Source organism: Cydia splendana, chromosome 6, assembly GCF_910591565.1.
Source record: "Cydia splendana chromosome 6, ilCydSple1.2, whole genome shotgun sequence".
Taxonomy (NCBI): domain Eukaryota; kingdom Metazoa; phylum Arthropoda; class Insecta; order Lepidoptera; family Tortricidae; genus Cydia; species Cydia splendana.
Window position 1 is genome coordinate 12,872,390 of NC_085965.1, and position 26,597 is coordinate 12,898,986.

General features: G+C 40.5%; 1 protein-coding gene across 1 annotated transcript in view; it reads right to left on the reverse strand.

The window, feature by feature from the left end:
- Positions 1-26,597, reverse strand: part of LOC134791671 (protein I'm not dead yet-like) — a 72,516-nt gene that overhangs the window by 15,229 nt on the left and 30,690 nt on the right. The window contains exons 9-11 of the mRNA XM_063762757.1: positions 12,273-12,387; positions 5,501-5,616; positions 3,320-3,411 (exon numbers count right to left, since the gene is read on the reverse strand). Coding sequence (XP_063618827.1) covers positions 3,320-3,411; positions 5,501-5,616; positions 12,273-12,387 — 323 coding nt within the window. The remainder of the gene's footprint in view (positions 1-3,319; positions 3,412-5,500; positions 5,617-12,272; positions 12,388-26,597) is intronic.

The following is a 26,597-nucleotide window of genomic DNA, read 5'->3' on the forward strand; positions in this document are numbered from 1 at the left end:
GAGTCCATGGAGGTCTTAGAGGGCTTTAAAAAAAAAGAAAACATTCAGTTCAAATTTTATTCATAAATCTATCTAATATCTAAATAACGTTTTCTAACTACTGACGTGGTTTCAGAGTAACACTTACGTTGAGATGATGTCTCACAGATGTCAAAAATAAAAAGGTTTTCATCGATTTTTGACAAGTTATGAATCGTATATCCTACTTTTCCACTACAGATAGAATGAGGAGGCATAACTGACATTTTATCACGCCAGGTGGTGCCTCCATAGTGGAGTTGCTGTCACTGTCAAATCACATACATTGTTTCCAATAAATTGTAAACATTCTCCTTTTTTAACCGACTTCCAAATCCCAAAGGAGGAGGGTATCAATTCGGTTGTATGTTTTTTTTTTTCTCCACAATACTGCAATAGTGTGCGACAAATTGTGGAAATATACCTATAGAATCTCCCTTTTTTCCCAAGGACCCGATATGCATAAATCAGTGAGAAAAAGCTTTGAGTACCAAAAACTAAGGCAAATGATAAAGACCGTTTGTGTAGGCTGCATTTTAAGGAAGATAAATATTTTGGAAAGAGTAAATACACAGGTAAGCTAAGTTTTAACGAAGTAGTACATAATTTAGGGCGTAATGGCTTGGCCACACATGCTGTATTCCATACGCATCATGACTTTGTGTGCCTATCTGATGGGCGGGCGTATATGAAACGCCTTCTTGTACATGCAGGTGATCCAGGTATACACCAAAGCTTAGTTTTCAATCGAACACTTGTAATATAAGAGGAAAAACTGCACGTGAGCCTTCCAAAATTTTAATAAACGGTAAAATACACAAGATAACCTCACATATATTAAGTGATTATCTTTGCATCAAATCAGCCTTTTTTCCATCAACTGTAGCATTTCTCCTTCGAAGCTCGGTTTGTAGAAAAGAAATTCCCACCCTTTACCAGTGGTAACTACTGGGAATAAAAATTCCCAGTAGGTACCACCAAACCGAGTTAGTGGTAACTACTAGGATTTTTTTTTCCCAGTAGTTACCAGTGGTAAAAGGTGGGAAAATAATTCCCAGTAGTTACCACTGATAAGAACTTGGTGGTAACTAGTGGGAATAACCCTTTTATTGTTAATAATTACTGTTAATCATAATCATCTTCGGAGTCGAAGTCTGACGAACTTTCCCCAGACTGCGACTTATCTATTGTTATTTCTTCGACTCGCAAAGGCGTTATGTGTCCTTCAAACCATTTGATCTTATACATTTCATCTCTTAATGTCCAGCCACAATGTGTTGCATCAAATTTGATGCAAGTGGATTCTGCCGCACACTGCAACATTGAATTTATGAAAGCCGTCCGTAACAAGCCATACGTCAACAGGTTTATTTTAGCTATTATAATCCGTTTTTTTTTCATCCTATTTTCGATGAGGTAAATTGTAGCTGTCACGTGGTACCACAAATTTGGTCGGACTGCAAAAACTGCCAGGCTACGGTGAGGCCGACCAAGCCATACGTCAACAGGTTTATTTTAGGTATTATAATCCGTTTGTTACATTCTATTTTTCGATGAGGTAAATTGTAGCTCTCACGTGGTACCACAAAATTGGTCGGACACAGGAACCTGCCAACACAGGATTTGGCCGACCACTTTTTTTTTACTGTCCTCAAAGGCAGCTATCGTACCATACAAGTTTCATACGATTTTTCGATAAAAAAAATTTTGATGATTTTTTTATAAATTTGGTCGGACTGCAAAAACTGCCAGGTTAAGGTGAGGCCGACCAAGACATACGTCAACAGGCTTATTTTAGCTATTATAATCCGTTTGTTTCATTCTATTTTTCGATGAGGTAAATTGTAGCTCTCACGTGGTGCCACAAAATTGGACGGACACAGGAACCTGCCAACACAGGATTTGGCCGACCACTTTTTTTTTACTGTCCTCAAAGGCAGCTATCGTACCATACAAGTTTCATACGATTTTTCTATAAAAAAATTTTGATGATTTTTTTATAAATTTGGTCGGACTGCAAAAACTGCCAGGTTAAGGTGAGGCCGACCAAGACATACGTCAACAGGCTTATTTTAGCTATTATAATCCGTTTGTTTCATTCTATTTTTCGATGAGGTAAATTGTAGCTCTCACGTGGTACCACAAAATTGGTCGGACACAGGAACCTGCCAACACAGGATTTGGCCAACCACTTTTTTTTACTGTCCTCAAAGGCAGCTATCATACCATGCAAGTTTCATACGATTTTTCGATAAAAAATTTTTGACGTTTTTTTTTATAAATTTGGTCGGACTGCAAAAACTGCCAGGTTAAGGTGAGGCCGACCAAGACATACGTCAACAGGCTTATTTTAGCTATTATAATCCGTTTGTTTCATTCTATTTTTCGATGAGGTAAAATTGTAGCTCTCACGTGGTACCACAAAATTGGTCGGACACAGGAACCTGCCAACACAGGATTTGGCCGACTACTTTTTTTTTACTGTCCTCAAAGGCAGCCATCGTACCATACCAGTTTCATACGATTTTTCGATAAAAAATTTTTGATGATTTTTTTATAAATTTGGTCGGACTGCAAAAACTGCCAGGTTAAGGTGAGGCCGACCAAGACATACGTCAACAGGCTTATTTTAGCTATTATAATCCGTTTGTTTCATTCTATTTTTCGATGAGGTAAATTGTAGCTCTCACGTGACCCAATAAATCTGGTCGGACTGCAAAAACTGCCAGGCTAAGGTGAGGCCGACCAATTTTTTTTTACTGTCCTCAAGGTCAGGTATCCTACCATACAAGTTTCATTCTTTTTTTCGATGAGGTTTTTTTTGATGAATTTTTGTCCAACGTTTTTGCCATTTGTACAAAATCTGCCAGGTTAAGCCTAGGCCGACCAAGTGCGTTGGAAGCTACTAAATGTCAGGTACCTCTACAGGGTAGGTATATTCTATTTTTTGATGAGGTTTGTTTCATGCAGCCGGCCACCGGACTATTGTAAAAAGCGTGATACTGAGTAGAAATAACAAAGTTTTTTACATTTAAGTATACGAAATAAATACAATACAATAAAAAATTACCAATGTATCGGAAGGACTAAGGTGTTCCCAAATACATATCTGTAAAAAGCTTTTATTATCATGCAAGACGTTAAAGTGCATGTTCAGATATTTTTGGGCACCTTGATGGTTACGGTACAGGCCAAAGTATATATCACCTTCAGCCTGAATAGTTTTTGGCCGGTACTGTAATGGCGAAAGTACACACTCGTATTATCAAATAAATGTAATAGTAAAATATTAAACACTTACATTTTGCTTTAAAGTTCTTAAATATGGCCGAGGTAGCTGGTAAGTACAGCATTAGAAATATAATAAATGTTGCCGCTGCTGAATCTTTGATACTGAAACACACAAACTTAGGCCGTTAATACCTTACGTGGTCAAAGATCCCCATAAGGTGTCCACTGCAAGGCAGCGGAGGGGCGCGGCGAGCGAGATAAATCCACCATCTCCGCTCCTCTTTGCGTTATAGGTAGATTTTTACGTCGCTCGCCGCTTGGCTTGGACAGACAGCTAGCTTAATGAACTACTGGATTTTATTCATACTATTAGTTAATAATAATTCTTGATGAGTCATTTCCCATCACGGAACAATGGTGTTCCGGACCTTTGGGAAGCGTGCGCGGAGCCGAAGCCAACACGTAGGTCCCCTTTTGACACTTTAATGAAATGTAAGGGGTACACCGAGCGGATGCTGCCCTAGCCCGTGTCATGGGACGCACGCAGAGGCAGCACCCGCCAGGGTGTAAGGACTACCTATTGAGAGTTGATGGGATCAAAAATGAACTAGGTATTGGGTGAAAGCGATGGACTAAGTAAGTACTGAGCTATGGGATAAAAAACCGGACGCCTGCCAAATAAAACGGTATGCGATTTTATTTCCGGCAAACGGTGACTCGCCCCCACAAAGTGAGTCATATTATTGTTATTGTGTAAATATTAGCTTAAAACAAAAATAGTCTAATGCTACAAAATTTGATTGAGACGCAGTTCCTTAGCACAAGCCTTACAGAAATTCCGAAATTGAGTATAGGGACCGTGCGCTTTGGACTGCCGTCTTGTGGCCTGAATCGGAAACATATGTGCACATGTACATTGCCAAAGCAAGTGCTACCATCTATCCGTTCTCGTCGGTACGTTTCCTTGTGCATAGTAGGTTCTGCCATTTTGTGGGCTACATCGGAAGCACAAACGACACATTTACACCTCGCGCCAAAAATCTGACGGCTCCTACGCTGTCTCGTATAGTTCATGCACGGGGCCTATCTCCGCAATTTTCGAATTTTGATTTTAGTGTTAACAGTCCAATGCTGGACTAAGTCGCCTCCAGTAACCTCCTCTAGGGCATTTCTCACGAAAACGTCTAAATGTCTGCCATGTAATCTTTAAGTCTTAATACAGGTGAAGCTTGCTGCACAATATGTGCCACTGGCAGTAGCACATATAGTGCACTTTGTCCACATGTGTGCAGGTAGGCACTTTAAAAACAAGTTATATAAAGTTTTTTTGTCAGCGAGACGGAAACCGTCTACAATTTATTTTAAATTTCGGGAGGTTGGTGGAGGGTTAAAAAATCGTTAAGCAGTTTGTGGGTTTGGTCGTTTTTGTCCACTTTAATGCTATATTTTTTCTATAACTTAATATAACACTTATTTGTAGGAATTTTCTTAATCTGACAAACACAAGTTTGACGCCTAATTTTTACATTGTAACCGTCAGATTAAGGAAATGCGTGCAAATAATTATCATATTTAGCAATAGCACAATTATAGTATTCATTTAGACTAATATGACCAAATCCACAATCTGCTTAACAATTTGTTGAACCCCCCACCAATCCCCCACCAACCAAGGGCTCAACACAGATGGCTAAAAGGGGTAGAGGTAGACTACACGGGGTGACGCGCCCGAGTAAACACAAAAATCCCCTCTTGGGCTGTCCTACCAATAGAAGCGGTGCGTGAATATCGCGACCTAAACGCCTAAAGCCCCCTCCAGACTATCCGCGTGAATCGCGGGCGAAGCCGCGAACACGAGAGTGGGGTCGATTTCGCTGTCTGCGAAAATCGACTCCACACTCGCGTTCGCGGCTTCGCCCGCGATTCACGCGCATAGTCTGGAGGGGGCTTTATACGCGTATACGCGCCATGAATTTTGCGGCGCTCACGACGTTTTTTGGTCACGTGTTACAGGTTGCGATTGCGACAATTTCATTGTATGGTATGTCGTCTCTATAGTAATATATAATAACTCAATGGAATCCCTACTTAGATGTTAGTGGTAGGGTTAGGTGGTTATATGTAATTGTTAGCGAAAACTTTAATAAAACTTGCTTGCCCTTTAAAACAGGTTTATATCCACATTAAACTGTCATTAAACATAAACCTGTCCTTTTTGATGGATTTCTACATAATAACTAAGCCAACATACAATTTTCCGTTTTCAATCCCAAAACCATCTCTTATTCTGTCGGACCATCCAGGAAAAACTTGAGGTGATCGTGAAAAAAACAGCAATATCCCTAAGCTGAATAGACAAAGTACCATCTGAAAAAGACCTTACACATTAACGTTTCACTAATAATAGCATATGAATGTTATCTATGAAAAGGGACCTTATTGTCGATGGCACTTACGCCATTATGACGCTGTGCGGCGTAAGCGCCATCGACAATAAGGTCCCTTTTCATAGATAATGCCCCATATTTGATTCAATGCCAGGTCGTTCGATTTTTGAACAAAAATGATTGAAATATCTATACGAGTACTAGGTAGGTACCGTAAAACTACCCAGCTATATTCCCGTACTACAACTATATTTTAAAAGTTCAACCAACACCAAATTCAACACAAACTTTAATAGTCAAATGAAGTAGTCAACAATAGAGTGAGCTATCAAAATCGCTGCCAGCTTAAGGTGGGATCAGACGGTTCACTCGGATGAATGTTCACTCAAGTGAATGTTTCATTTTCCTTTCATTTCACGTTCACACGGCTACTGGAAGGACATTCATTCATTTTTTTCTTTTCTTTCACTCTGGCATCGAATGAACTTGTGCGTCTTGGTATAAGTAAGTTTAATTTGTGATCAATCAGACATAGGATTCTATGGGGCAGAATTTATTGACAGCTAGGGAGTTCCTATATCGATAAATTAAATTATCGATACTTTTCCCTAATACTAGTAATCGCCCCCAGTTATGTTTGTAAATGTATATTATTTGTAAGTATTATTTCGGGGTCGATGATAAAGTTTACACAAAGCCTATTAAGTATATATGACCGCTAGGTTAAAAAAAATTACTACGAGGGAAGTTTCAAAAATCCTTTTAAAATAAAGAAAAAGGGAATTTAGTTATTATTTTGTTTCATGCTAATACTTTGAATAAAATTTTATTTATAGAAACAAAACTTGGAGCGATCACTAGTTGTACATGAGAGAAGCATCGATAATTGAGTTTATCGATATAGGAACTCCCGACCTGTCAATAAATTCTGCCCCATAGAATCCGATGTCTGGTGATCATTTAATAAAGATTTTAACAAACAAGAAGCAAAGAAAACACTTTAATGAGAGACAGTCATGAGACAGTATACCTAGCCGAATAAAACTCCAAATTGTACTGCGATACCTTGCTACTGGCGATTGTTTTGGAACTCTGGAATATTTATACAGTACCTAGAAATACTATAACCTACTTTTTCCAAGAAGTTTAAGTTTAAATCACTAATTAGAGATTTTATAGAATTGATCTGTCTTTATACTATACTGATCAATTTTGGGGTTCCAGAGACATTGGTAATTTTTTAAATGCTCCAAAAATAAAAGAGTATTTTGTTCGTTCCGCTAGATAGTAGTATACCCACAGGATTCGAGAAAAATATGCAAAATCTGAATGAACGTTCATTATGTGTTCACACTGTTCATTTTTGTTCATTCGGAGTGCGAGTGAATGATGCCGAATGAAAATATCCATCATTGTTGAATTCTTTCACTAATGAATACATTTTTAATTTTTGGTTCATTTTGTGTTCAGACATGTCACTTTGAGTGAAAGATGAATAATGAAACTAGAAAATGAACAAAAAATGAACCGTCTGATCCCACCTTTAGCTTGGTCTAACTCTATCAATAAAATTATCTTGTTGATGTTGCCTGACTTTTCTTGTTTTCCTAAAACCTGTGACATTCAAATAAAATTCACACTGGGACGAAAATATTCGAGTAAGTTTCGGACTATAGTAGTAGATCATCGCAGGAAAATCTAAGAGTCCAAGTGTGAAACTTAAAGAAAAGTGGTGTGATGTCTAAAACCGGACAAGTGCGAGTAGGACCCACCCACCGAGGGTTCCGTACTTTTTAGTATTTGTTGTTATAGCGGCAACGGAATACATAATCTGTAAATATTTCCACTATTACGGTTTATGAGGAACAGCCTGGTGACGGACAGTGGTGTTTTATCTTAAGGGACCCTATTACTATAGGGTACCTTTTTTACCCTTTGGGTACGGAATCCTAAAAAGTACCTACCCAGTATACACCGTGTTTTTTTTAATTTCCTTTAATTTCAAGTGTGCATTCCTGACCTCAAATTTGGTAACTTTCTCAAAGACACCAATTCTATTTAATTAACTCCATTTGAGAGATATTCAATAATTTAATTTTATCTGATAAGGTCCCTACGAGCGCGTACACTTGCCTTAGGGCCTGTTCTACATATTGATTAGCGTTTAGTACGAGTGTTTACACATTTTCTACTAAACGTAAGTAGGTAGGTAGGTACTTATCTCGGACAATCGATGTTTGAAATGACATGTCATATTTTTCTATTTCTTTTTTTGTTACAACAAAGCTATATGCAACATTTAATTAAGTTTGAATAATTTTACGGTTTAGACTCACTTGTTTTTAGTCACTCGCGCGACATGTTCCCGTAATAAACTGAAATAAATGTCATATACTAAGAAAAAGGTGCCTAGGCACCTGCCGCGATAGCAGAGAACGCTGGTTCGATTCCAGCCTGGGGCACTGGAGGCCTTGGTCACTTTTTCTTAGTATATGACATTTATTTCAGTTTATAATTTATATAGTAGTGTTTCTATTTGATAAAAACAAATTAAAATATTTTTCTGAAATAATTTAATTTGTTCAAATCTTTAGTATGTTGTCGTAACCCGTAAACCGTAAAATTATTCAATGTTAGTATGTCTCACAACAGTTTAAATTCGATTTAATTCAGTTATCGGAATTCGAGAAAAACACGGTGTATGTAAGTATTTATTTATCGAATGTCGATGCATTCGTACTGAAAGCGCAGTAATAAAAGAGAACCTATTAGGTATTAGGTACTCGAGAAAGCGCTACTGTACTACCACACCTAAATAATATAGGGGCTACCCGACGTTTTCATCGATTTTTGACAAGTTTTGAATCTTATCTCCTTTTTTTGCACTACAGATAGAATTATAAGACAAACGGTTATCGATTCTTCAATATTTTATCTCCGTTTTGGTCCACCGGATTTTGAAAGAAATGAATACTTATTTTTTTATGAATTTTTTAAACATTGTCTAAAAAAACCAGTCAAGTGCGAGTCGAACTCGCGTCCCAAGGGTTCCGTACTGCACACATTTTCGAACGAGCGAGCAAAGCGAAGTTCTTAAGTACATTCAATTGTTCCACACACGGCTAGCTAGGGGCACGCTCCGGCTTTTCCGTGTTTTTACCTGAGGATAGTTAGTTACGCAATTTTTTTTTTTACTTTTGTTCAGATCGTATTTTTCCTAGTGTCAGTTTCGTAACAATTGTATTTTTCCGTGGGAGGGGTGTTAACCCGCCGCACAACCCCCGAAATGCTGGAGGACCGCACCCTACGTCGGTCAGCGAGTCCATCGGACTTAGCCAGTGGCTAGCTAGGCTGTACCACCGACCGTTCCCCCATACGCCAACCGGGGGACGCCCCTCTACGCCGCGACGCGCCTCTACGTCGGTCTTAACTTAACCTCTTACAAAGGTGTAGAGAAATTTAAATGTCTTGGATGTATCGTCACACATAAAGTACTTACTTATAAAAATAATTGAGAGCGCACTATTCGCCAACAAACTGTCTACAGTTTGGCGAAACTTTTGTATACCTAGACATAAGTATATTTTTTGAAATAAATAAATTAATTAAATTAAATTAAACTGACAGCAATCGGAGGGAAGAGGAGATCCAAACCCGAATTCAGAACGCTCTGCGGTGCACAGCTGCTGTTCACAAAGTGTTGGTGTCCAGGTTAATGATCAGAAACACGAAACTCCGTATATACAAGACCATAATCAGACCGATCTTGATGTACGGATGCGATGCCTAGACCCTAACACAAAAAGAAGAATACGCACTGCTGGTGGCTTAACGGAGGATCTACCGGAAGATACTGGGACCCACTCGCGGAGAAGATGGCTCGTGGAGGATACGCAGGAACCAGAAAATCGAAGATCTGGTGGCCGAGCCCAACATAGTAGGAGAGACGAAAGCCTCAAGACTCCGATGGCTTGGGCACGTGGTCCGTATGGGTGAAGAACGAGCGGTTTGGAGAGCGTACTCGGGCCGTCCGGATGGTCGACGACCGATTGGGCGTCCTAGGTATCGCTGGAGCGATAAGGTCGTGAAAGATTTAAACGAGCTCGGTGCCGTTGATTGGACAGAAACGGCGCTAGACAGAGAAGCACGGCGTTCCTTAGTGTCAGAGGCCAAGATCCACTTCGGGTCGCTGCGCCACGGCAGTAAGTAAGTAAGTAAGTAATTTTGTTCAAGTATTATGTTAACCATAGTGCCTATATTTTTTGCATTGGTTAGGCGTATCTCTGTTATTTCAAGATAACAGGGGTTTAACAGCGAAAATGGAAGTTCGCAAATTGGTGGCATTACTCTCTGTCACCCTTATTACGGTTTCATTGGAGTAAAAGAGAAATCCCCGCAAGTTGCGATCTTCGGTGTTCGCGGTAGACCCTCTGATATACGGCAGTTCAGCCTATTCGTTTTACCAATACCACCAACCAATAACCAATAACCAATTATTTGTTGTTTGAGCACTAATCTCCTACAGATCATCCTTCGACCTTGCGTGGAGGCGCACCTCTCTCGGATTCTTCAGGTCTTTGGCCCAACGCAGAGCTTGGTCTTCGACCTTCGCACTAGCTGTCCACACCACGTTTCGCGTAAACAATTGCGGTTGTTGTCCTGATAGAGCTTATCCGCAATTCTTATTCTTAAATTCGGCTCACGCTTAATTGCAGACTTCTTATACGTTTTTCCAGTAATCTGTAGATATCGGGCCCAATCGCTTAACAAAAGATCGAACAAAATCGATGATCTCTTTTGCAGGAAGCATGCACATGTCGGAGGCCCCGGGCCTTCAGGGCCTTCGACCTTCGCATTCAGACACTTGTACCTACTATAATTGTTCTGTGTTTGAGCACTAATCTCCTGCAACTCGGCCTTGGTCGTGCGTTTCAAAAAGCCTCTGGGGGACGCTACGGGCCTTCGGCCCTACGCGTATCTCGGCCTTCGGCCTACGCAAAAGCTGTCTACACCACGTTTCACGTAAACCATTACGGCTGTGTCCCTAAAACAGCCCAACCGCGTTTTTATTCTTAAGTCCGACTCACCCTTAACTGTAGATTTCTAATAGGTTTTCCTATCATCTAAAGGTAAAGAACTATTATGTGTATGTTTTCTAAATTTTAGACCCAGTAGTATCGGAGTTAAGGGGGGGATGGTAATTTTTTGCCTATTTTCTTAAATAACGTCTAAACTATTTCATATAAAATTATAAAAAAAATATTTTCGAGATCCTCAAAATAAGCCCTTTCATTTAATATGTAACATGATTATGGTTTACACAACTTTGTTTTTTAATTTTCTCATATTCCCCCTAAAAGTGACCCCTATGCTTAAAATTCATTTGTTTTTATTACATGTCCGCCTTTGGGTCACAGACTTCTATATGTGTACCAAATTTCAACTTAATTGGTCCAGTAGTTTTGGAGCAAATAGGCTGTGACAGACGGACAGACGGACGGACAGACAGACGCACGAGTGATCCTATAAGGGCTCCGTTTTTTCCTTTTGAGTTACGGAACCCTAAAAACATTTCGTATCTAGTTTGCTGTGAAGGATCATACACGTGTACGAAAGTTACATATTTGGTTTCCTCTTTGACGTCTCGAAAAATGTGTCTAGGGTTTTCATTTTAAACTAATTAACACAAAAATTATGGCCAGAAAACCAGTTTTTTAGCCTAAAATTGTTCAACTTTGATGCCAAATATCTCGAAGACAATGAGCTTTGAAGTAAATATGGCATACTATATTGCTTAAAGCCGTTGCTGTTAATATGATAAGCTACAAAAAACATTAGAAAAAAAAACAACGGGTTGCACTTCGGGAGTGCCGACAGAAGTGAAAACTCAATAACTAGTCCATAATGTTTGCAGCACTATGTATAATTGACCCATCCTCCTTTCTATTGAAAAACTTTAGTTCCGAAATTGCTGGCCAGTGAACTTCAATTTGTAGCGTTAATTGTTTAAAATTCGAATAGAAATTGTAAAGTTACCTTACAGACCTCGCATCTAAATATATTTGGTCATGATATTTTGAGTTTTATTCACCAGTAAGTACTAGAGTTCACTTTTATTAGCGATTTCATCAAGATGAGACTTTATTGAATTATATTGGAGTGATATAAAGTTAGAATGTAACTGTGAGATCCTCGTATTTCAGCCCGTACAAGATTAGAACATTGAGCTTTATTGCTTAATATAAAAGTCCAGTTTTAAATACATAATTGACCTGATTATGATACGTTATGACTAAAGTTCTTTGGTGAATAACATTGTCCGTCACACATGACATAAGTCACGCAAGCGCCCTGCGCCGCCTACATGAAACAGCCGGCTCAGGCATACATTTTCGCCGTGCGGTAGAAAGAGAGGAGAGACGCCTTCGCGTTATGCGTTACGCTGTCTCGTGTTTATCATTTTTTCCCCACCTCAAAAAGTGCTCAGAACAAAAGGGATTCAGAACGAAGGTCTTTGGCGTCGGGTAGCCCCTTAATTTTACCGACAATGAAGAATGCTGTAGCTTTTCCTTTCTCAAAGATTCATTTTTTTACAAAACTGGGCCTAAGAGTATTTATTAAAATTCGTCAACTTACAGTTTCATGGCATGATATTGAGCCGAGAGCCTTAATGTCACTCTCGACTTTTTGTTTGGCAGATGCTAGACCCTCAGGGGTTATTTTGACACTTTTAGCAGCAGCACTATTTGGTCTGTAATAAGCAAAGTTGAATTAGATGGGAAACTCTTTCAATCATTCAGTCATTCAATCAAATTTTTTATTGTTGATCATGAGTTACATAGGATGTTATTCTAATTTACAACGGTCTTCATGTCCTGCCTCGGCGAGGCGTACAATATGGAAACTGAAATCTAAATGAGATCACTTACGGCGCGATTCGGGAAATGAATTAGATATTCACTAGATATGAAATAGTAAAGATATGTGACGTTCCACGGCAATAGGTACCATTGCCCCGGCTGAATATTGGAGCGGCGTTAATAATAGCGTAAGCGCCAGCCGCCATAAGGTACCTTTTGTCGTGGAACGTCACATATTTTTACTATTTCATATCTAGTGAATCTCTAATTCATTTCCCGAATCGCGCCGTGAATGTCTATTAACTTATTATACACAAAACAAAATTAGTAAACATACTTATTAATTTTTATTCTGTTTTCATTCTGTATAAACATTTCTCCACAAGCCAATGAAAAAGTTGTCTTTTAAATTTTATAGGCATAATTTTTTTTAGATGGATTGGTAGTTTATTATACAATACTATACAATTACACACCTCACATACGTATACAAACATATATTATACACACATAAAATATATTATATATTATTGGATACATAACCATAACACTCTGAAAAAAAACAACGGGTTGCACTTCGGGAGTGCCGGCAGAAGTGAAAACTCAATGACATTGTAACAGTTTTTCGATCAGGTCACGTGTCCGTCTTACGTCTTACGAATTTTACGGTCACGTGACCTGTCGCGAGTTTTTACAAAAAGTGCACAGCGCCGCTAAAGAACTTTTCACTTCAAAAATGCGGTTTTGCCACGGCTTACTAAAGGGAGTCAGGCCCCAATTTCACCACGGTGACAGGTGCGACAATTGTAAAACATCACTGTTGCTGACGTCACAGGCATCCATGGGCTATATTCCTGTTTGCCACCATCATTGTATTATTAAAAAAACTTTATTATATCGGAAAAAAAAACAGATATTTCTCTTGCTAAGTTTATGACAATTGTCACAAGAAACACTACAATTGTCACGAAATTCCGACATATAACTCATTTCCTTGTCAATATTCTCTTGTCAATATTCACCGACAATTCTACAAATATGTCGTCTAGAAAAAATATTTCTTGTTTCACAACATAATTGTAATACATACAATTGTAGCAAAATGCCTGTCATGTTTGTAAGTATTTCTAAAATACTTGTTGTCGTAAATAGCTAGGAGTCTTGTTATGTTTCAGTTTAATCTTTTAGTATTTTAAGTTTTAATCATTTTACTTGTGTGCGTTTTATCATGTTTTTACTTTTAAGTTCGTATATTATGTTAATGAATTGCGTGGAATGTATGTTCCTAGTTATAAGTCTAGGATCCATGTTCTTTTCATACGTGTTAATTATTAATGAGATTGGCAAAAATATACATAACTCTGCATGATACACCCACTAGTTGAAAAAGGTACCTAACGGCCTTGTATTTTCCTATATAAACCGGAGCCGTTTGTAGCTTATTCAGAGATATCAGAGACATCAAGAGAGCTTCACTCACACCAGCCTGAACACTCTCCAGTAAATAAATCAAATATATGTGTTTTCATTTCACACAACACATATACCGGTAAATGGAGGTATAGCGGACTTCGAGGCAGCAGCGACCGGCGCGTTCCAGATTGCCAGTTTCTACGCTTCACGCAACGAACCCCTCATCACTTCAAAGCTACAGTCTACACTCCACAGTTTGGTCCTTCTGAAGCCGAATGAAGATAGAAACACGTACGCGCTGAGTTTCAAGCAAACATAGCTTAACTCAGACAGCAAGAAAGAAACACGTACGCGCTGTGTTTCAAGCGAACGTTGCTTAACTCAGACGGCAAGAAAGAATAAAGTACGCGCTGAGTTTCAAGCGAACGTTGCTTAACTCAGACGGCAAGACAGAATAAAGGACGCGCTGAGCCTAGAAGTTCGCTTCGGTTTAGACCCAAACCCAATACCTTTCCGTAACCCATTTACCGGCTTGCCGGACGGACCGTGCAGTGTTGTAGGTTTACCTCCGCTCACGTGTCCTGGCAACTTTCGTTGCATGTGTCACATGGTTGATACCCACACACTGCTTTCGAACGTTCTAGGCATTGCACTTTGCCATTGCGGGAGATTCAGTGCCACGAGGGATCCACGCTTAGGGCACTGACGTTGCGCTCGGTAACGTCAGACATAGGCGTACACTGAGAGAAAAAACTAACAAAAACACACTTAGAATTACAAAAATAAAACTTAATCCGGGGACAAGGAGAGTCAACTAATAGGAACAAATTGACTTTTGCAATTTCCATTTAGTAGGAAATACAACTTCTATATTTGTAATTTGAAGTATGCTAGAGTAATTTCAGAAATTTGGTTTTGTTATTCCGAGAGGTGCTTTAGCAATATCGGAGGTGATGACGTCATGGGTGAAAACTAACCGTTTTGTAATTCTAAGCGTGCTTTAGCAATATCGGAGACGATGATGTCATAGGTTTTACTAAACTGTACTGCGATTCCAAGCTAGCTGTTGTTATTCTAGAGATAATGACGTCACAGGCAAAAACTAAACTGTTTGCAATTCCTCCGCCCCTAGCAAACGGGCGCCGCGAGAGCATGTCGCGCGCGTGGTAGCTACCCGTCTCTATTTCTGTCTGTATGAATAAAAAAGCATTTGGTAGTATATCTCTGTACTAAAGAGGCACTATAAAAGCCTGTCGAGATATTCTACCCATTCCTTTCTTATTCATACAGTCAGAAAGAGACTAGTAGTTATTACGCGCGCAACATGCTCTCGCGGCGCACCTGTGCTAGGGAGGTTGGAATTGCAAACAGTTTAGATTTACCTTTGATGTCATTATCACTAGAATAACAACAGCTAGCTCGAAGTTGCAGAACAATATATTCCTGTAGACCCCAACTACACAGTAGGTCGCGGGTTAATATGTCCATGGCCCACAATATATCCTAAATTTATTATTTAACTTAAGTATGTTTTAAACAAAGAAGACACGAGACACGCCCGCCCGACATCCGACACAATACTAACTCTAACCAAATGAACGTAGCAAGTAGCTGTGTTGGTATTACAAAACTCGTTTAGTGATTGGTACAACAATGAACATAAACACTACAAGTCTATCTACTAAATACCAGTAAACTTTGTAATGTCGCTATAGTAACAACTGAATTGTTATTTTAAATGGGGTAATGTTATTCCCGCGAACTCGTTTTTTAGATATTACAAAACTATGTAAGTGAGACATTTACTAAAATCATAACTTGAAATCACAGATGCTTTTTTCAAAAAATCACAAACTTTACTAGTAAAAATCGGAGAATTTTAGTAGTAATAAAAATGGATTGTAACAAATACTGAACTTTGTTTAATGCTCCATTTACTAAAGTCTGTTTGCTGAAATTAGATTTAGTATTACTGAGCTGTTTGTAGAAATAAATAAATTTTACAGAAATAGTGAAACTTCCATGATTACTACTAAAACTTCATTTTTTCCCCCAGTACAGAACTGTTTATTAATTCCTGGTGGTGATTTTTCTCTCAGTGTAGGCAGGTATAGATAGGGACCCGCCGCGTGTGTAAAGTGAAGTGGTTCCAGCCAGAAAGATTTTTATTTATTCAAACAAAATATATACAGTCTGACAGTATAAACCAAATCACTGTACAATTTAGAGTTAACTTATACGCTACGGTACACAACACTTTACAAAAACAGTTTTATAAAATACCACTACCATCCATCGCCTCGCAATACTTCAGACAGATACTACATACACTTGCCCATCGACTTGCAAACAAATCACTTTCAGGAGCCCATGACAGAAGCGCGTTCAGAAATTTTAGAGCGCGAATGAGAGGATATTTTAGGTGTGCTGCAGTACGCGTTGCTGGAACTGCAAGAAGGTTATGGTGTCTAGGCCTAAGTTCCTGCTTGGATAGGAAAGGCACAGAGAGCCTCACTATCTGTGCCACTAGGTCAGGGCAGTCGGAATCTCCGCGCAAAGTTCTACAAGCTATTACCAGAAGATTATGGTTACGCCTCACTTGCAGAGAGTTGAATCCCAGGGATCCTAACAAAAATTTAGTAGGGTATAAAAATGGATAGCACTTATAAACATTTTTGTACAGGAATCTTAGGAATGCCTTCTGTACCTTTTCTAGAAGCAAGGCATGCGTACTTTCAGCGGGACTCCACACTATGCTAGCGGCTTCAAGCTTACTCCGAACAAGGGCTGTATAAAGTAATTTAATTGCCTTTGGGTTGTTAAAGTCGCGAGCATTCCTAATGATGAATCCCAGCCTTTTAAAACAGTCGGCAGCCAGAGCCTCAATATGATCACGAAAACTAAGTTTGGTATCAAAGATAACACCGAGGTCTTTTATAGTATTTACACGAGTTATTATTTCGGATCCAAGCAAATATTGGGCGTGAAGTGGTTTCAATGAGCGAGTATAGGACAAAACACAGCATTTGGAAACATTAAAAAACAATTTATTTACTGTGCTCCAATCGACTACAGCCTCTATGTCCGCCTGCATTGCCTCGCAATCTGCCTCTCCTTCAATACCGCAAATAAGCTTTAAATCATCGGCATAAAGAAGACATCTTGCGTGTTTCAGCACAAGTTCAAGATCATTAATCATGACTCCAAATAAAAGCGGGCCAAGAATAGAGCCCTGACTAACGCCTGATCTTGTTGGATAGATGGAGGATACGAAACATCCGTGCTTTACAAATTGTTGCCTATTATGCATATAGCTAGCAAACAGTTTGAGAAGCCGAGGAGAAAAACCAATGTGAGCCAAGTTTACTGAGCAAGACATCGTTATCGACTTGGTCGAACGCCTTTTTAAAATCAAAGTAAAGAACGTCAACCTGTTTTCCTTTATGGGCATTTCGCAGGAGGGCCATTTTTACGTGTCCGGGGCAATAAATGATTGAATTTATTGCTCAATAAATCTGAATTAATTTAGGCATGATCTTCAGCCTATATTCTGTCTGGGGCACTATCAAATTATTTATTTATTATTTATATAATACAAGAAAAAAAAATTCAAATGCCCAAAATGATGTTCGGTGGGAGTGTCCCGCACCCAGATTTTATGAAACAAAAAATTATTACTCAAGATGGGGCATTAGATCGGAGTGATTATGGGTATTCACGCATAGGGTATTAGTTAACTTATCATATTCTTTATATCACAATAATGTGTTTGCTCAACTCATTGAATAAAACCAAATTTACGATGTGTCCCGGGCTAGTGCCTGATTTCGGTGTAATTTGCAAAACATGTCGGTACTCCTTCAAAGTTGTAAACCAGGAACTCAGTGTCTCAAACATAGTATGCTTTAGTTATGCCTTAACCGTTGAATAGAGCAGAGGTACAGTCACAGTATAATAAAGTGATTTTTTAAAGGTTTCACCGTCCTTTGGTGGGTTTGGTTCTATGTTTTTTTGAGATCGGTGGTGCAATTTACTCCGAAAGTTTTAGTGCATTTATCGTTATGCAAGTGATTAAGAAATCCTCGAAAGTACGTAAATCCATCATTATTACATCTCCTCTGTATCACCCATGCTATTTCTGTAATTGCTAAAAAGCGATTAATTTTGACATCGCTGGTGTTGATTTCCTTGGATTCGGTGGATTTTTTGACCACCGATATCAAAAAAGTGATCACTGAATTCAAATCCTGCTTTGTAACCTAGTTTGTTGTACTAATTTATCACACTTAAAAAGGTGCAAGATACGTTGTATAAACGTAAAATTATGTTTGTAAATAAATTAAGTCATAATAGGTACAAAAGATCACTAGTTTACTATGAGTAGTTTTTTAAACCAGACGTGTGTTGAAACTTGAAGACCCAATGTTTCTTTCTCTGTCTTGATATTCTCTTCAAACCAATGAAGTAAATTATGTTAATTGTCCTCTGTATCACCTGAGGCCCTACACCTCGATACCTTTAAACGTGTCAGGCATGTTAAATGAATGCAGTCAATTAGATCCCACTTCTTTTACAATAACTTGTGTATGTAAGTACTATGCACACCCAAGGGACAGGATGATCAGAACAAGGGATTAAAAATAAAGTGGCCTTCTAATGTCGAGATCGCTTCAAAGGCAATGAGACCTAGACATAGACCCAAATTGAACATAGCAAATGTTTTAACAATCCTCAATGTCTTATGTCTTTATGTCTAAATATAGGAGTTACAAATTAGCTCAAGTGTTTGAGGGTGCTGGAGATCTCCAGCACCCTCAAATAATTAACGGGTAATTAGATCTTCAGGCATTAGTCGACCACTTCAAATAGTTTTAAATTGATGGAGTTCACGCTTTAAAACTCTGTTATTCAAAAATACTTGTTTTCCGTATTGCATCACATTGCTTTATATATTTTTTGAGCATTGATCAAAAGTTTCTTGTTTATCGGGTGTAGGTAACATAAGTTTCTTTTTGATGCGTGTGCGGTCGGATTGTGTTAAACAAACACCTTCTCCTTTATGGCACTAATGTGCGAATTTGTGGTCGACATGTGTGAAACTCGTTCCAGGACCATACATCGCCCATCACCCTATTATATGAGGACAGTCAAATAGTGTGGGATATCTTCTAGAGATGTTGTTTTACAAGCCGTAATTAGATTACTTTAAAATCTTGGGTCTATATCTATTACATTTATGTAAGCTTTCGACATCATTAGCCTTGTTACATCGCTTATAATCAAATAAGAATGAAAAATATGATTAAAATGTAATATGGTTGAGATATAAAATTGAAATGTGATTTTTGTGTATGCATTATTGAATTCGGTGACGCCAATTGATTTCAGTGCCTGCACATGATTTCGGTGTTTTTTAAATCTCAAATATCTTAAAAACTATAAGGTTCTAATGGAGGCCTCCACTACCAATATTTTTTATATTAAGGCTAGATTTTAGGAAATAAAGTCGCATATCAAATAAGTTAAAAAAAAATTTGGCACCGAAGTCAGGCACCGAAGGTCATCTCTGAGAAACGCCCTTATCTAGGTACTCAGAAATAATGCTTGTAACAGTTAAAAGATTGGTCTCGACTGACCGCTTTGATCTAAATCCATGCTGTGAGTCGCATAAAAAAGGTCTAATCTGGGGAGAAATCAACTTCTGCAGAATAGATTCAAACAGTTTTGCACAAGAAGACAGAATGGCTATGGGTCTGTAGTTTTACTCGCGGGAAGTATCTTTGGTATTGGGGATAGGAGTAACACGTGTAAGTTTCCACTTGCTTGGATACATTCCGGTAGATAAAGACAAATTTACTATGTGATAAATAGGAAGGGTAAGAAAATCGATGCATCCCTTAATCACAAATGCAGGAATATTGTCTGGCCCCACAGAACTTCGTGGCTTCAAGTGCCTAATGGCAGCTTTCACGTCCTGAGGGGTAATCAAATCAATGTCCACAAAGTTTGCAGACTTTGACTCATCGTTGTTATTGGCTTCGTTGTGATCAAGTAAAGGAGCATTAGGTAGGAATACGCTAGCGAAGTAATTTGCAAAAGCTTCAGCTGCCTCCCTGCCAATATATTCTTCTCCGTTATAGTTAACAGAAGCCTCGAAGCCACCCTTTGATTTTAGGGACCCCACATGTTTCCAAAAAGCACTAGGGTCAAGACAAATTTTGGCTTGAAGGCCATTCATATAGGTATCGTACGCATGGATCAGTCGCTGTTTTATATCAGCTCGCAGCTTTGAGAATTCGTTATAAGTAGATACACAACCCGTACGTTTCCATTCACGATGTAGTTTAGCCTTGTGAATGATGTCACTTATTATTTCACTACTAAACCAGACCGGATATCGTCTAGTACGTTTTTTCGAGCGCGTTCTCCTGGGGATTGTAACGTCAAAAATGCTATACACAATGCTATAAAATATATCTACGGCTTTGTCAACATTATAAGAATTATACACCTCTTGCCAGGATACTTCGGATATTAGGTGATACAATAGGCCGTAGTCGCCTTTAACAAAATTCCAGTCCAGCTCGTTATCAACATTGCTTGGATCTATGTATCCAGCTATGGGATTCTCTTGATTTGAGACGAGGTGGAAAGCTATATCTAGTGGAGGGTTGTATGCATCACGAAACGGCACAAGTCCGCCTCCTACAGTCTCCATAATACCAGTAATCCGGACGCGTTCTGCCACGAGTACTACATCAAGCTTACCCCCATACAAATTCTCTATTTCATTCTTCTCGTTCAAACCACAAGAAGTTAAAAAATAACAGTAATATTGCAAAACATTCTGAGATGTATACAGTGGGTTAAGATTGAGATCACCTAAAATAACAACTTTATCATCTAGTGATTCGATTACAGATTCCACTTTTTGAAAAAAGTGCATGTACACATCATCGGTAGCTCTAGGATGGATGTAGACTACACATATATGTAAGCACGTTCCACCGATTCGCAAAGAAGCCCAAAGATCCTCACCGTCCGCTGTTTCTAACTCTTTGCGCCTCGTCACTTTGATGCCTGGCCGACAGGCGAGAAGCACGCCTCCACCGCGAGCTCCAGTTGCTCGATCGCGCCTCAGCAGGCTCCAGTCCCCAGAGACTATTTCCGAGTCATCGACGGACTCCGTGAGAAAGGATTCCGTAACCGCAATGACGTCACTATTTGTTGTTATGAAGTTCTGTCTAAAATGTTTAAGCTTTGTGTTTAGGCCTCTAACATTTTGATAAATTATGTGCATGGATTGTTGAGGTATGGACTGCGAAGATTGCTTTGCTTTTACGACGTGTTTACTGTTTTTTGCGTTCCGAGTATCTTCGAAAAAACCACTCTTTAACTCTGGCGTTACAAGGCCACACGCTGGCCGATAGACACTTATCGAAATATGCGACAGGAACTCCAATTTTAAAGGATTTATAGTCACCTTTGGGCTTCAGTTCGTCCACAGTGCAGTTGCCCTCTGGGCACAAAGTTTTCAGGTACGCACGGATATCGTCAGCTCCAGATAACATATTCCACAAATGCAGATGTTTCCTTTGCTCCACTGCCTTAAGCGATGTTACGTCAGGTCCCGCGGTACAGCGCACTGAGGAATTTAGTTTGGGTTTCAAACCTTGTTCCGCCTCAGTGTCGTTTGCGCCTGCAGTGGCACGTTCTTTTGTTAATTTTTGGCTGCTGTACACTTCATGCCTCACTCGTGGAGTCATCGTTGTCATTAGCAGACAAGATGTCCGAAAAGGAAGCAAGGAGCCTTCGCCCGCGCACCAGGGGCCCGCCTGCACCTATGCCCGCACCGAACATGGACACCCCTACCCCCTCGTCCGGTAAGATTACGTCCGGCGAGAAAAATACGTGGAGCAAGGGCACCACCCAAGTAGCATGGAAGTGTCGGCAACATCAATATAGCAGCCAATTAAGAACTTAGAGTGATTTAAGGGACGTATAAGAGTGTCAGAAAAGATTTAAGCTGTATAAAAGGTACTTTACAGACATTATACAGCTCAAGCTGTATAAAATCATTATAAAGGATTCTGCGGAAGCATGGGGTGCTTTATCAGAATATAAAAAATCTACTATAAAACTAAAAGTGTTGTGAGAGACTAAAAGCTAATTCTATCGTAAAAGCTGTATACAGGCTGTATTGTAGTAACACTTGGCACTTTTAGCTGTACAAAAGTATCTGTCAACTCCGTTTTAAAACATTAAGTGTTGTGAAACACTACAAGCTAATTTTATCGTAAAAACTGTATACAGGCTGTATTGTAGTATCACTTGCCACTTGTAGCTGTACAAATGTATCTGTCAACCCCGTTTTAAAGCTATTTCTTATGGCGTAATCTTACTCTCCTATAAGAATAGTAGTTGTATAACTTCTGTCTGTAAGGGTATTATAAAACCAAATGAATAAATGGCAGCTATAGTACAGCTTTTTTCTGTATCACTGATAGAGTCGCTTATAACAATCTTTTGGCGTAATTTTACACTCGTATAAGTATAGTAGTGTAATGATTTCTGAAAATAAGTGTATTATAAAACTAAAGGAATATATGACAGTTACAGTACAGGTTTTTTATTTGTTATACGGATCTCTAAAGAGAATTATAACTTATGTACGGAGAACCGAAATACATCCAAACGAATACAAATATTCTATTATAAAGCTGTTTTAATTACAAAAGCTGTAAAAGACACTCCATTTATTACACAGCACAGCTACGAAGATTATAATCCTCTCCAACTATCCTGTAGGCTGTTTAAAAATTGTCGCCATTTTACAATTAAAAAAAAACGTATTTGTAAATATAATTAAAGAAATACTTGCAAATATTTAGCAGACTAACGCCATGTTATGATTACCAGCGAAAATAAATTGTTTAGCCTTAGAATTAATATTTATAAATATTGTTGATACTCTAACCTTAAAAACAAACAGTAACTTTACCGATTTTTGATATTTTCCTTATGGTTTCTCTTTGTTATTTTGCACGCGCGTAAATATTTTGCCAGAAAAGATACACAGGTTCACAATTAATAATAATCCGCACTTACCAATAATGTAATATTCCATTCAAGTCCTGTATAATATTTACTTTTACTTTTACCATCCACTATAACACTTTATTGTCGCCATTACTATATTACAAATGAACAAGATTAAGACATTTTAATTCTTTCTTATAACTCACTTAAAACTTATATTCTTATATCGTACTTATAAGAGATTATCTGTAGTGTTAAGGTTTCCTGTTACACCGAAATATAGCTGTAATGCAGCTATTATGCAGCTTATGTATTGCTTATACAGCTACTCTACAGCTCTAATAACGCCAAAGGCTGTATAATTTGGGCCCTTTTTTTACTTATAAGGGCTGTATAAGCGCTTATACAGCCTTTGTACAGCCTAACTGTACAGCTTATAGTATACAAATAAACTTTAATACAGCTTATATACAGCTTGCAATGCTACTTGGGCAGTGGCAACCCGAATACTACCGGTGGAAACGAGTCGGTACACTCGGAAGCTTTAGATAACACGGTAGTAGTTCGTAGTAGGTCGAGTACGCTAGTGAATAAAGACACCGATGCGCCGCCGCCGCCGTCGCGGGCGCCGTCTAATCGCGAATTAAGGAATCGCAAATCGGTTAGGGAACGCGATAAGAAATTGTCCGTGCTAATGGCCGAGCTCGAGGTTCATAAAGCCCGTCTAGCCGTTGCTAAGACCGAGTCCGACACTGCAAATTTACGGCTGCAGGTTGCGCAATTGAAGGCGCAGTCTGTCGGCAGCAGTGACGTGACCGTCGAAGCTACTAAGACAGAGTCCGACACTGCAAATTTACGGCTGCAGGTTGCGCAACTGAAGGCGCAGTCTGTCGGCAGCAGTGACGCGACCGTCGAAGAACGGACTAGAAGTTGGGTAGAACGACAAGCTAGGTTACAGCGCGAGGTCGCGAAAGAAAACGTTAAATTCCCGCCGCCGAAAGAGACCGCGCCGCCGCCACCGCGAGCAGCCGCCGACCGGGCTAGCAGACCGCCCCCGCGCGTTTTAGAGGTACCGCACGGTACCTACGCGCCAATGTACCATAAACCGCCGGAATTACCCTCATTCGGCGGAGATATCACCGAGTGGATATCATTTAGGGCAGAGTTCGAGGATTCGGCGCCCATGTTTAGTGCCGTCAATAACGTGAGTCGGATTAGACGCGCACTTAAGGCTCGGACAGCCGTAAAATCAATAATGTACACGGTTCAGGATCCGTACGAGATAATGGAAGCGCTAGAACGGCAGTTCGGCGACCCTGAGGAGATTGTGCTTACGGAAATTTATAACGTCAAACGCATGCCGCGTTTATCCGAAGACAATTCGAATATAGCCTCATTCGCCGCGCACGTCGCGAATGCCGTCGCCACCATTCGATCGTTGCGTCAAGAAGAATATTTACACGTGCCTGAACTCGTGAATAAAATCGTGGATAAGTTGAATCTGATAGTGCGCTATGAATGGGCCAAATATAGGCAGTCTAATGTAGAATCACCCGGGTTAGTTGCGATATCCGAGTTTCTTAACGAAATTAGTACTGCGGCTAAGCACGTAAACCGACATAAGCCGTCTAACAGATCACGGAATGCAGTGAATGCGGTATCCTCTGTGCGCGAACCGAGAAGATCGAGCCAAGCTCTCTCTGGGTTTCGTGCCCCCGCATTCTACAGTGATACGTCGGATGGATCGCGGAATGAAGGGGACGCGGTAATCTCTGTGCGCGAACCTAGAAGATTGAGCCAAGCTCTCTCTGGGTATCGCGCCCCCGCGTTCTACCGTGATACGTCTAGTAGATCGCGAAACGCGGTAAACGCTGTGCGCGAACCCGGTCGATTGAGCAACGCTCTCGCTAGGTCCGGCGCCCCCACGTCCTCTCGCGACTATAGTTCGGAGTCGGAGTCAGATCCCCACGAAGCATACACACGTGATACGGGAAATAGATCGCGTACTATAGCTCAAGTAAAGCACCGCGATGATGTAATTTAAAGAAAAAGCCAGCGTCAACCGGAGCTAAGCCCCAGCGGGAGATATTGTCTGTCTCTGTCTCGCGCGATACGTGCGCCATATGAAAGAACGGCAAAGAACACACAGTTAGCGAGTGTTCGAAATTTCTAGCCGCGACTATATCTGAGCGATAGGACTTAGTGAAGGGTGCTAGATTGTGCTATAGATGTTTAGGCGCGAGTCACCGTATGCCTTTTAGATGCAAATATGTCGCGTGTGGCATGAATCAGTGCGAAGCCGGACATAATAAACTATTACACGGACGAAGCGCGGCCGCATCCGCGAACGGTAATAGTGTCCCGGCGGCACCTGCAGTACTCAATGTTAGGCTGCCGCAGACGTGTCTCCAAGTCATGCCTGTAGAGGTGTCGGAACCGTTAGGTACCGTCCAAACCCTCGCGCTACTTGACGAAGGCGCGGCAATGGCTTTGACGCTACACGAAACTGCGGACAGCATCGCACCAGCGGTACAGTTTGAAGGGCACGCAAAGCCTAATACCGCGGAAGACGAGGCCTTACAACTTGCGAAACGACATTCTGAGATAGAATCATTAGGCGTTTCGCAGAAGTCACCACAGGGCCGACCTCGGCCAACGTGCGCTAGATTTGTTAGAAGCCACCTGCGAGAAGATATCGGGGGAGCAAAGGTATTACTCGGGCTTACTGTGGCGATCAGATGACGAGAAACTCCCCGATAACCGAGCGCAAGCATTGCAACGGCCGTACAGTCTAGAACGAAAGCTAGACTACGATGCGAAACTTAAAGCCGAATACGCAAAGCATATGTTGCTTGACAAAGGTTACGCGGAGAAAATGGACTCGCCGCCGCCCCCCGAGGCACCCCGGACGTGGCCTCTGGCGCACTTCCCAACTTTTCACCCGCAAAGCGGGAAAACGCGATTAGTTTGGGACATGACAACGCCACCAACTTCCACGGCGCGGAACGACAACTGGCAGAGGCCAAAAAGACGCTGCCCGACAGTCTCAAGCCCTTTTTGACCGAGCGAGCCATACAATGGAAGAACATTCCACCCGGCAACCCCTCCGGAGGCGGTGCCTGGGAACGGCTCGTTGGCAGCGTAAAAACCGCACTAAAAGTAGTACTGAAAGAAAGAGCACCCCACGAAGAAGTTCTACGTACTTTATTGTTAGAATCAGAGCACATTCCAGACCACTGACACCAGTGAATCCAGACTTGGACATCGAAGCCCTGACGCCGAATCACTTTCTTATCGGTCGATCAAGCTCCATGTCGCCACTGGGCGTCTTCACAGACGCAACTATGTCACTCTCTTCGTGGAAAACAGCGCAAACGCTAGCCGACCAATTTTGGAGGCGCTGGCAGCGTGAATACCGACCCAGCCTCCTCCCTAGGCCCGGTGCTCATCAAGATATAAAGAAACTGCATGAAGGTGACGTAGTCATCGTAGCGGATAGCTCCATGCCACGAGGAACGTGACCCAGAGGCGTAATCGCCCAGCTATTTCCTGGCCCAGATGGCCATGTGAGAGTGGCCATTGTTCGCACACGCGCAGGTGACGTCCGTCGTCCAGTTTCTAGGCTTATACTCATACACTCCTCCCATGC